At 38.3% G+C, this 12721-nt stretch overlaps 1 protein-coding gene across 1 annotated transcript in view; it reads left to right on the top strand.

Moving 5' to 3' along the window:
- LAMA2 (laminin subunit alpha 2) overlaps positions 1-12721 on the top strand; it is a 673037-nt gene that overhangs the window by 360400 nt on the left and 299916 nt on the right. Inside the window, exons 13-14 of the mRNA XM_065931349.1 lie at positions 2492-2593; positions 3957-4168. Coding sequence (XP_065787421.1) covers positions 2492-2593; positions 3957-4168 — 314 coding nt within the window. The remainder of the gene's footprint in view (positions 1-2491; positions 2594-3956; positions 4169-12721) is intronic.

Here is a 12721-nt window from a genome sequence, read left to right as displayed (position 1 = left end):
TCGATGGGATTTTCCCAGCAAGGATACTGAAGTGGGTTGCCATTTCCTCCTGCAGGGTATCTTCCTGACCCAGTGATCAATACGTCTCCTGTATTGCAGGCAGGCTCTTTGCCACTAAGCTACCCAGGAAGCCCTATTCCTAGGAGATGCAGTTTTTCAATTAAAGGATGATAGTAAAAGAAGTTTTTTAAAAAATTACTTAAATAAGTACTTGACTAAGTAGTTATATAGAGATATATCATCAGTATATACCTTAGGGTGAATGAAATAGACAATGATTTTAATATTATGGAAATGAACACTTGTAGCTTGGGGAAAAAACATCTGGTAACAATATCATGCATCTATTTTAAATTGCCTATTATTTCACAACCTAGGTGGAAGCAAAAAAGATTCACTCATGAAAACTGTTAGATGATTAAAAAACCAGTTCTAATGATGCCTAAGCATGAATATCAGAGATGCATGAAAGAGTATAGAAAAAAGTTGTTTTATGAAATATGAATGAGAAAGCAATCTCTCATTAGTATTACTACTGTTACTATAAGCCCTCAGGTGAACAGGTTGAACAAATTCTGCTCCATTGTTTGTGTTGTATATTATTGACCTGTAAAAGGCCTCTCTCTTTTTCTATGTAGTTATTTGTTGTTTCCCCCCCATTTCTACCCTCATTACTTTCTCAATATTATATTACTTCATATATGATATGACTTTGTTATAAAAGTAGGTATGGAAAATACACTGACAAATCAAATATTGTAACAAATCAAACATTTTTCTTTTCATGTTGAGTCTCAACATCTGGGATATTCAGATTACATTTTGGCTCTTTTCTTTGGCAAAATGGGAGTTACCTTTAAGTTTCTTAAATTGATTTAAGGAAATTAAGAATTAATTTACCTTGATCTTTTTCTTTTTTTAAGGAAAACTGTTCTGGAAGGATAATAGCATGTAATCTAAATTTTAATAATCAAAATACATTTAGAAGCTCAAAAGTTTGCAACATTATAGATCTGTCCCAATGTCTTTTCCAAACTCATCCCTACCTCCTATTAAATATTTTTATTAATTTAGGAAATTCTGAATGATTAAGTCCTCTTTGAAATATATGAAACATTCTTTGCTGATGCCTTTCTGGACTCCCATCATTAAGAAAATGTCTGGTTGATTTTTGAACAAGCATGTTTTGTGTAATTTTGGAAGCTTATCTTAATAGAACCAAAAACCTTTTACATAGATTCACACCTCATTACTCACAGTAATGCCAAGTGCTATAGTCCAGGCAGATATTTATTATTTTAGATATGAAAAGACATTAGAATAGGGCTGTTTTTCAGTGGAACAGGAAATAAAAGTTTTCTGAGTTTTTGTTCCTTATAGAGCTCTCTGTAATGAGCTCTTAGAAGACATTGAGAAGCTGTGATTTAAAAACCTTGTTTAATCAGCCATGGCGAGCTGTGTTCTATTCCCAATGGAACAACTCTGAAAGGAATCTGGGTTCCTCCTCCTTCGCCCGGAGCATCACCAGGAGTGGCTTTGTGGTCAGGGTCTGCCGTGAGAAGTCGCAGAGAGCCCAGGGCTGCGAAGCTCGGCCTCTGCTTGTCAGTAAGGAGGAAACAGCAGAATACAAATCATCAGCTTTGTTTTGAGTGTCTATTTACAATGCTGGGGTGGAACTTTTTAGAAAAGCACCGCAGCATTTGCATTGTCTGTCATTCAAGTTCCAGTGTTGATTTCGGTCCTGTAAATGATCTTGCTTTCCTATTTTTTTTTTAATCCTTTGTACAAGGTTACTGTCAATGTCAGCAAATATAAACCTCAAGCATACATTGTATGGGGTTCAGCATGCATGTTGGGAGGAAAGAATTTTGTGTAATGAAAAAGGATAACAGCATTCATTCACACTAAGCATATTTGATTGCACAAGGGAAAGTGTGTCTTCTTTGGGAATTTTGACTAAATTTTATCATGATATAAAATTTGCTGCTTTATTTCTTTTTCTTTGACCAACAAAATTCTCCAGTGTAGCTTATAGTTTAGGTAAAGTGCCTGAGAATTGGAGTGATGTCTTTGTTGAAAGCATTCAGACCCACAGAAAGTGAGTGACCCTCGGCTATGAGTAGAAATCTCCCAATTTTAACAAAGATCCTTCTCTGTTTGAGAATTGTAAAGCTCAAGCTACACACTAGGAGAAATGACAGGAGGGGCTGTGTTTGGTTCCCTGGAAATTAACCTATTTCAGCAAGCCTGTAATACCAGGAAAAAGAATACATGAATTTACATGTCTGTCAGGCTTGCCATTGATAGGTAAGGTTCGTATAAAGGTTACTCCTAAAGAAATATCTATCATTCTCAGTCCGCACGCCCATGATTTCTGTTTCTTCCAAATCCTGCCCTCTAGAACAATAAAATAATTTAAAAATAATAAGCACAGCATGGTTTAATAGCCCATCTCCTGTCCCGTAATGATGACACATCTTCTCTCTTGTAGCTCACAGCAGCTGGAGGACAGTTGATGTTTACCATATCATATGACCTTGAAGAAGCAAACGAAGATGCAGAACACACACTCCAGCTTATGGTTATCTTAGAGGTAGAGTATGGGAAGTGTTATTTATGTTTAACTGCTTTACACTCATGTAATCTGAGGTTATTCTTACCTAACTAGTTTAACATTCATTTATACACTACTAGAGAAAAATATTGTATCTTGGGAATTTTTTTCTGCCATTCACTCTGAGACATATCTAGAAGACTGCACATAGGTCTTGGGTTCCGATGGTAAAGGGGATTTTTAGAGCAGACTTGAAATTTAAGTTTAAAACCTAATGACCATGTTCCCCAGAATATAAGGATACTAAAAGTGTTTGAGCAAATGGCTGATTTATGTAGTTGTAGTTTTTCCATCTCTCCTTGCTTCCAGGTAGATTTGATTGTTTATCCCTTTGTTTATATTATGTAGAAGTCAATGGAAAAAGGGAAGCTTATCTATTTAGGTACAGTTGAATCTTGACTTCAAAACTCTCTTAACTAAGAAAAATATAGGAGAAACTGCTTTGAGCATTTGGAGGGACACAGGCGGTTCCCAAAGGCTAGAAGCCTAAAGTTATCACATAAAAGCCTCCTTCCTTTCTCATATTCTTCCTTTCTTCTCCTCTGCTCACACAAAGGCACACACTTCATGCATATTTATGGGTCCAAAGGGAGCTATGTTGATTTAGCATGGGGCTCTGTTGTTGTTTTGGTCTTGAAATGTTCATGCATGAGAATCAATATTAAAAAAAGTCTTTCCCCAAAATGAATGTTTCCAGTATTAGGTGAAGTGATCTGAGTGATATATATCATTACATATGTGTGTGTGTATGAAAATAGAAATATGTCATGGAATTAATTCCTTTGAGATAAAAGAGGTTCTCTAAATGTAAAATATTGAGAAGCTATATATTATTAATATGAATGAACTAAGATAAAAGGTTAACCCAAATGATAATAATGCCATTATCTGATTGTAATCATGAAACGGTAGGATTTTTTTCCTGTTTCTTTTTTCCCCAGATTGAAGAGTCCTTTAAAACAATAGCTTCATACACTGTTTTAACTTTTCTTCCCCATTTTCCTATATAATCCACATTCACCATAAAATAGTATATCTGAAATATTAGGTTTTGTGCACTTCTATAATACTGATGTATTTGTAATCATATATATCTAGACTTACCAAGTATTAATTATTTTAGTTAATAGGGGAAGCAGAGTCATGCATAACCAAGAAGCTTATACTTCGTGGTACGTTGAGTTAAGGCTACTATTTAAATTGTTTTCTCTGCCTTTTATACCTACTAGAAATATGCTGACAGGGAAAGCTAACCTGAAATAAACCTACTGAGGATAACCTACAAGGAGGAGAATCCCTTTTTTCACAGTTTTACCCTTTTATGCTCTCTTTTCCCCTTTAGGGAAATGACTTGAGAATCAGCTCAGCCCAAGATGAGGTGTATCTGCAACCATCTGAAGAACATATTAATGTGTTGTCACTTAAAGAAGAATCATTTACCACACATGGCACAAATTTCCCAGTCAGTAGAAAGGAGTTTATGACGGTGCTTGTGAATTTGCAGAGAGTCCTCATACAGATCACATACAACTTTGGGATGGATGCCATCTTCAGGTAAACTCAGGAATTGCATCTCCCAGCTCTTAACACATTTGCCTTGGGGCGGACATGCAAGTGCTAAGTGACTGAAGATCCCTAAGGTTTGCCATCTTCAAATAATAGTTAATGATGTTCTTTATCTTTCTGACTTACTTCACTCTGTATAATGGGCTCCAGTTTCATCCATCTCATTAGAACTGATTCAAATGAATTCTTTTTAACGGCTGAGTAATATTCCATGGTGTATATGTACCACAGCTTCCTTATCCATTCATCTGCTGATGGGCATCTAGGTTGCTTCCATGTCCTGGCTATTATAAACAGTGCTGCGATGAACATTGGGTTACAGTATACTAACACATATATACGGAATTTAGATAGATGGTGGCGATAACCCTATATGCAAAACAGAAAAAGAGACACAGAAATACAGAACAGACTTTTGAACTCTGGGGGAGAACGTGAGGGTGGGATGTTTTGAAAGAACAGCATGTATATTATCTATGGTGAAACGGACCACCAGCCCAGGTGGGATACATGAGTCAGGTGCTCGGGCCTGGTGCACTGGGAGGACCCTGAGGAGTCGGGTGGGGAGGGAGGTGGGAGGGGGGATCGGGATGGGGAATACATGTAACTATATGGCTGATTCATGTCAATGTATGACAAAACCCACTGAAATGTTGTAAAGTGATTGGCCTCCAACTAATAAAATAATATTTAAAAAAAAAAAAAAAAATAGTTAATGATGGAGCACTGGTTTTCTGAAAAGTGTTTCTATTGATCTTTAAAATTTTACCTACCCACGATGAATTTGTCTTAGTCCTTTTTCAGTATTGATGATTCTCAGTTCTGCCAGACCATGCAATAAAAATGATCCCTATACTGAGAAATGTGATACTGGAAAGCACAGTCTCCTTTATGATGACTCAAATAGTGGAAAAGTAAAGTGATATAATTCCAGGATACCCATATTCAGAAAGTGGTTTGCAAAATGTTTTCTTCCATTAATTCCTTCAGTAAATTGTGACAATAGTATATGGTTGATAATGAGAGATATAAGTACCTTCATTTGAATAACCACAAGTTTTTTTGTGAAACACTGTAATACTATAATGGCTGCATGATATCAAGGAAAGTAAGACTAAGAATTCAGTTAGCTCTATTGCTTATTGTATGTGTGACCTTTGGCAAGTGGTTGGTCCTTATGGAAACTGGATTTCTTCAAATGTGAAGTGGAGATAATAGTGCCTACCTTTCAGGGTAATTGTGAAAAGTATATGTGATAATTATGTAAAGTGCTCATTACCTCGAACACTTTCAAGGGATTATCCCTTTCTACTCTCTGTTTTGTTTCCCTAAAGAGAGAACTCCCCAACGTGAGCTAAACATGTCCATAAGAGGCACCCTAAAGGCTGCTTTCCATTAAAAAAAAGAATGACTTACAAACTTCATGGCAATATTCTCCGCATGTGTGCATTCTCAGTCACTTCAGTTGTGTCTGACTTTGGCAGCCCTGTGGACTGTAGCCCTCCAGGCTCCTGTGTCCATGGGATTCTCAAGCAAGGATACTGGAGTGGGTTGCCATGCCCGCCCCCAGGGGATCTTCCAGACCCAGGGATCAAACCCAGCATCTCTTAGGTTTCCTGCATTGGCAGGCAAGTTCTTTACCACCAATGCCACCTGGCAAGTCCAATTTTGTCCTGAAGCAGCTTAAATTAGATGATCAAATATGACCCCAAACCGACAGCTTGGCATACCCATCGGCATAGCAATGTCTCCAGTGCTGGTTTATCTGCAAGAGGGTTTTTTAATTGCTGTTGCTCCACACCCCCTTCATCTGCCTGTGCTGTCTAGTTTGTCTTTCACTTGTAGTATTTCAACTAAGTGTAATCATCATTACCATCTCCCTAAGGAGAGAATCACAGATTCAGAAACAGAACCACTGCCAAACAATGTGCCTCTTTTGCATAGTCAATGCTGCTAGAAGCTGGGTTAAAATGCCGTGAAGATGAGAAGCAGCACTTCGGAATTAATTATGTTTTTTCACATTAAGTAAATAGAGACTGTCATGATGTTTAAAGAGTACAAAGAGATGAGTCCTCTGGATTTCAAAATAAATGACAAGCAAATTGACAAAAAGTGGCTGAGGGGTTTGTTTATTTTTGCCAGCCTTGCTTCTCAGACTAGTTAATCCAAAGCCTTTCTCCCTGATTCATGTGAGATAATTTTAGTGTCTACTCATCTTAAAATCACTGGCTTTGTTTGAGCCTTCTGAGCTTTAACCATACATGAGCAACATGTTCACAGAGCATGGCTGTGGGATCCGACGCGGGAACTCATCCATGTAAGTGATGCTGTTCTCCGCAGTCTACATCACTCAGGGCACTATCGTTCAGGCGTCAAAGCCATGTTGTGTGTGAAACTCCTATCCACTCAGGTGAGCCACCAGCCAGCATGAATCTAGAGTCAGTAAGCTTGTTATATTTTATTTATCTCTGATCTATGAGTGGATTGAGTCCTATTTGTAAAACATCAGTTGAATTGATTTCAACTTGTCTTGCACAGTAGGCTTCCAACTTGGTATACGGCTTGTGTGTAAGCGCAAGTAAATTGAAGCTATCACAACAGAAATTCATGTTTAGAATTATTTAAGGAGGATTTACTTCCATGGTAGTTCTCTCAGCAAATGGGCTTATGTTCCTCCCGATACAGAGGAACTGGAATTGAATAGTGGAAGGAGAATGGGGCGGCAGGTTAGAATCTTGACTTCTGTTTTCAAGTTAGCTGTTTAATAGTTGTGAACATAAGTGCTGTTTTAGATCTCTTTGGATTTCAGTCATCTCATCTGTAAAATGAGGAGGACAATTGCTTGTCAGTGTCAAAAAGTCACTATGAGAATGGAATTAAAGCAAAAGTGCTTTGCTCATGGCCAGTCAGCACACAAATCTGAAGCATTTCCATCTGACCTGCACATTCTAGGAAGTACCATTTTCTCCAACTACCCTTAAGACTTGAAGATATCTAGAATAAAGAATGGACTGGTATTTCAAAATTGAGACCATTTTTGCTGTTATTCTTTTCCACAGTACTGAGGAGCCCATGTGATAAAATGAATTGATTTCCTTCTCATTGAACTCATTAATAAATGAAGATAAAAATGGAAAACTTTTCATTCTTTCTTTAAGAATGTAAGAGAAATCAACTTAACTGTGAATCTTTCTCCTTTAAATTCTCCAAACCTTAGTTTCAGTAGCAATCCTTGATATTTAACTTGATATTTTTCTTATCGCCTGTGAAAGTGAAAGTGTTAGTCACTCGGTGGTGTCCGACTCTTTGTGACCCCGTGGACTGTAAAGTGCTTGGTTCCTCTGTCCATGAAATTCTCCAATCAAGAATACTGGGGTGGGTAGCCATTTCCTTCTCCGGGAGATCTTCCCGACGCAGAGATTGAACTGGGTCTCTTGCATTGCAGGCAGATTCCTTATCATCTGAGCCACCAGGGAAGACCTTATACCCTATAGTAGACTTTAGTACAATTCATCAAATTTTTAATCTCCTTCTTTTGAAATATTGCATTTCCTTTGAGGGTAGATGTTATCATAGGTCTTGGTTTGGCCAATGAAATGTAGCTGAAGTGATGTATTATTTCTGTGCTACTGTCCCCACTCCCAACCCTAGAAAAGCATTGAATTACCTGTAGGAGACTCTATGGAGCTTACACAGTTACCGCAACATAAAAACAGTCTGAAATATTGACAGCACGTGGAGGTCAGCTGCCCTGAAAGGTTACCCAGAACCATAGAGGATTTTCCATGAGTAAACTTTTGTTTTTTGATAAGCCACTGAGAATTCAGTTGTTTGTTAGCCCAGCGTAACTGAGCCCATTGTGACTTTATTGTGATACAACCCATATATCTTTATTGTTTGAAAATAAATTTCTCCAAGGCTAGACATTTTCATATGACTTTTAAGAGTGTTCCCCCCCCAGTATCAAAAACATTACACAGAATTTATCTAATAAATTATCCAATAAATAATCTAGAAAAATCCATATAAACAAAGGAGTGTTTTGATGATTATAGAAATAGTGCAGATAGTATACTTTTTTTTTTTTGATAGTATACTTCTACCTTATGAAAGTAATAATCCAGATAATCACATTTGAAGAAATTATTGCAATGAAGGCTCTAATGATCTTAAAAAGATTTCTATAACTTGCTTTGGGGAAGAGGTTCAGCCAGGTTTTATACCAACATGTGTTTTTTTTTCCCCCATTGCCTTTCACTGCCTCCCAAATCTATTCTGTAATATTGGACTTATTCAGTCTGCCAGCATTTACTGAGTGCCTTCCCTGTGTATTTGAATCTCAGCTTCCTCTTTTGTAAAATGGCAGCAGCACACCTAAGTTTCAAGATTGAATGCTCAGTGAGCAAACGGTGTATCTGAGACATCTGAGCTTCGCCTGCTGTACAGTGGGAGACAATGATGGTCAACAAGCTACCCGCTGGTTTTTGGTTTCAGCCTGTGCTGCACGATATTTGCAGACAGTATTATATAGACAAAGCCCTTTACTTCTCTGAGCTTCGGGTTCTTCCTTTGTAAATGTGGGCAGAAACATGATCACTGCATTGGTTTCACTGAGTTTTTAAAATGTAATTTTATTTATTTCTTTATTTGGCTGTGCTGGGCCTCCGTTGCTGCGCTGGCTTTTCCCCAGGTGCAGAGAGCTGGGTCACTCTCTAGCTGTGCGTGGGCTTCTCATTGCGGTGGCTTCTCTCGTGGAGCACAGGCTCTCGGGAGCACTGATTCGGTAGTTGCGGCGTGTGCTCGGTACTAGTGGCTCTTGGCCTTTAGAGGACAGGCTCAGTAGTTGTGTCACACGGGCCTAGTTGCGCCACAGAATGTGGCATCTACCCAGACCAAGAGATCGTACCTGTGTCTCTGTATTGGCAGACATATTCTTCCCCACTAAACCTCCCTATTTCATTGATACTTAAGGGAGATATGTCTCAAGTTCCCATTATAATGCACAGAAGTGATAATTATTATAATGCACACTCAGTACACAGCAATTATTATGATGGGATAGTTCTAGGCTAAGGAAAGAGGATTCAAAGATGGGTAAATGATCAGTGAATTCAAACAAGATATAGTCCATTATCAAAGTCAGATGTATGTTTGTGGTATATGTTAAGAGTACAGTGGAAGTGAGCACAATGCATATGGGTAGGACTAAGGAGAAAGAAATATGAATTCCCATATTAGCATTTAGTATATATTTGATGAATGGTTTGCAACAGTAGTAGATTCTGTTTGTTATTTCCCTTAGTTGGCATAGGACTGACAATGTTTGGGGGAAATGTCTAGCTCATACCAAGATAGCTCACTCAGACACTGACTGAGTTTGTAAATGATTCTGTTGCCTTTTTAGGTATGAGATAAAAATTATTAGATTTCATTAACTGAGTGGTACTTTGTGGAACTTTCACAAGACAGAGGCTAAAGGAAATTCTAAGTCATCATCTTGTGTTGCATCAAAAATGAAATAGAACAAAGCCCCTGAACAACAATAAAATCTTTACCTATAAAAGTAAGATCATGTGATCTGGTCCCATCACTTCAGGCAAATAGATGGGGAAACAGTGGAAACAGTGTCAGGCTTTATTTTTGGGGGCTCCAAAATCACTGCAGATGGTTATTGCAGCCATGAAATTAAAAAATGCTTACTCCAAAAATAAATAAATAAATAAATAAAATAAAATAAAAGATGCTTACTCCTTGGAAGGAAAGTTATTACCAACCTAAACAGCATATTAAAAAGCAGAGACATTACTTTGCCAGCAAAGGTCCGTCTAGTCAAGGCTATGGTTTTTCCAGTGGTCATGCATGGATATGAGAGTTGGACTGTGAAGAAGGCTGAGCGCCGAAGAATTGATGCTTTTGAACTGTGGTGTTGGAGAAGACTCTTGAGAGTCCCTTGGACTGCAAGGAGATCCAACCAGTCCATCCTAAAGGAGATCAGTCCTGCGTGTTCATTGGAAGGACCGATGCTGAAGTTGAAACTCCAATACTTTGGCCACCTCATGCGAAAGTTGACTCTTTTGAAAAGACCCTGATGCTGGGAGGGATTGGGGGCAGGAGGAGAAGGGGACGACAGAGGATGAGATGGCTGGATGGCATCACTGACTCGATGGGCATGAGTTTGGGTAGATTCCGGGAATTTTGATGGACAGGGAGGCCTGGCGTGCTGCAGTTCATGGGGTCGCAAAGAGTTGGACACAACTGAGCGGCTAAACTGAACTGAACTGAACAAACCCAAAGTAACATTTATTTAGTAGAATTAAATGGAGGTCTTTCTATATTTAAAAAAAAAAAGTGAATTAAAAAAATAATTATTTAAAAGGGTTTTAAGATCAAATGTCCTGTTATTTAAAGAATAATTTGATTTTTTTTTTCCCCTTTTTTGTGAAGCATGATATATCTAACTCTGGTTGAAAATATAGTAAAAAAATATACAGAGCACTCTCTAAGTTGGTACCGGGGCAATGTTTCCTATATGATTCCAATATTTTCAATAATAGCTTATATAATCATGCCTTTGCTCTTCATCCATCATCTTATCTGTATTTCCCTTTCATAATGATTAGAAAGAAATGGCTAGAACATTTGACAAATCTTTGACAGTTCGTGCATCTCCAGCAATACTTTATTACTACCAGCATTATGTATTTTAATGAATACAGCCTGTATCAAGAAAAGAAAATGACCATATTGAAAGGGGAAAAAGAATAAACTGCAGACGTCTTCAAGAGTAACACTAGAAACTATTAAACACATTAAAATCCCATTTAACAAATATCAGAACCTAATGAACATTGGGACTGCTCGGTGAATACTAATGTGGAATATTGCTAGGAAAGATGTTTGAGTGCTGAAATTTCTCATAGCTCAAAATGGTTACATAGATTAAGAAGAGGAACATCTGTTGTTTCAAAGACAAATGAAAGTTGGTAGTTCACTGAAAATGTTTTTGTTTTGTTCCATTTTAAATTGTTTCTTAATGTAGTCATTTGCTTTCTTTCTATTCTAAAATGTTGCTTTAGCACAGTCCACGCTTGGTTGCTTTGACTGAAGTGTCCAACTCTGCGACCCCATTTACTGTCGTCCACCAGACTTCTCTGTCCATGAGATTTCCCAGGCAAAAATACTGGCATGGGTTGCCTTTTCCTTCTCCTTGGATACTATAGTCCATAGGCTCGCAAAGAGTCAGACATGACTGAAGCAACTTCAGTTCATTCATTTCAGTTGTGTCTGACTCTTTGCAACCCCATGGACTGCAGCACGCCAGGCTTACCTGTCCATCACCAACTCCCAGAGATTACTCAAACTCACATCCGTTGAGTCAGTGATGCCATCCAACCATCTCATCCTCTGTCATCCCGTTCTCCTGCCACATTCAATCTTTCCCAGCATCAGGGTCTTTTCAGATGAATCAGTTCTTCACATCAGGTGGTCAAAGTATCGGAGTTTCAGCTTCAGCATCAGTCCTTCCACTCAATATTCAGGACTGATTTCCTTCAGATGGATTGCTTGGATCTCCTTGCTCTCCAAGGGACTCTCAAGAGTCTCTTCCAAAACCACAGTCAAAAGCATCAATTCTTTGGTACTCACCTTTCTTTATAGTCCAACTCTCACATCCATACATGACCATTGGAAAAACCAATGCTTTGACCAGACAGTTGGCACCACTTTATTGGTAAAGTGATGTCTCTGCTTCTTAATATGCTATCTAATTTGGTCATAACTTTTCTTCCAGGGAGCAAGCGTCTTTTAATTTCAAGGCTGCAGTCACCATCTGCAGTGATTTTGGAGCCCCCCAAAATAAGGTCTGTCACTGTTTCCATTGTTTCACCATCTATTTGCCATGAAGTGATGGGACCAGATGCCATCATCTTAGTTTTCTGAATGCTGAGTTTTAAGCCAACATTTTCACTCTCTTCTTTCACTTTCATCAAGAGGCTCTTTAGTTCTTCGTCGCTTTCTGCCATAAGTGTGGTATCATCTGCATATCTGAGGTTATTGATATTCCTCCAAGCAATCTTGATTCCAGCTTGTGCTTCTTCCAGCCCAGTGTTTCTCATGATGTACTCTGCATATAAGTTAAATAAGCAGGGTGACAATATACAGCCTTGATATGTTTCTTTTCCTATTTCGAACCAGTCTGTTGTTCCATGTCCAGTTCTAACTGTTGCTTCCTGACCTGCATATAGATTTCTCAGGAGACAGGTCAGGTAGTCTGGTATTCCCATCTCTTGAAGAATTTTCCAGTTTGTTTTGATCCAAAGGCTTTGGCATAGTTAATAAAGTGGAAGTAGATGTTTTTCTGGAATTCTCTCACTTTTTCGATGATCCAATGGATCTTGGCAATTTTGATCTCTGGTTCCTCTACCATTTCTAAATCAAGTTTGAACATCTGGAAGTTCACGATTCACGTACTGTTGAAGCCTGACTTAGAGAATTTTGAGCATTACTTTGCTAGTGTGTGAGATGAGTGCAATTGTGCATTAT

This window comes from Muntiacus reevesi, chromosome 3 (genome assembly GCF_963930625.1).
Source record: "Muntiacus reevesi chromosome 3, mMunRee1.1, whole genome shotgun sequence".
Classification (NCBI taxonomy): Eukaryota; Metazoa; Chordata; class Mammalia; order Artiodactyla; family Cervidae; genus Muntiacus; species Muntiacus reevesi.
Note: the sequence above shows the minus strand (reverse complement) of the source record. Positions and strands in the feature narration are given on the sequence as shown.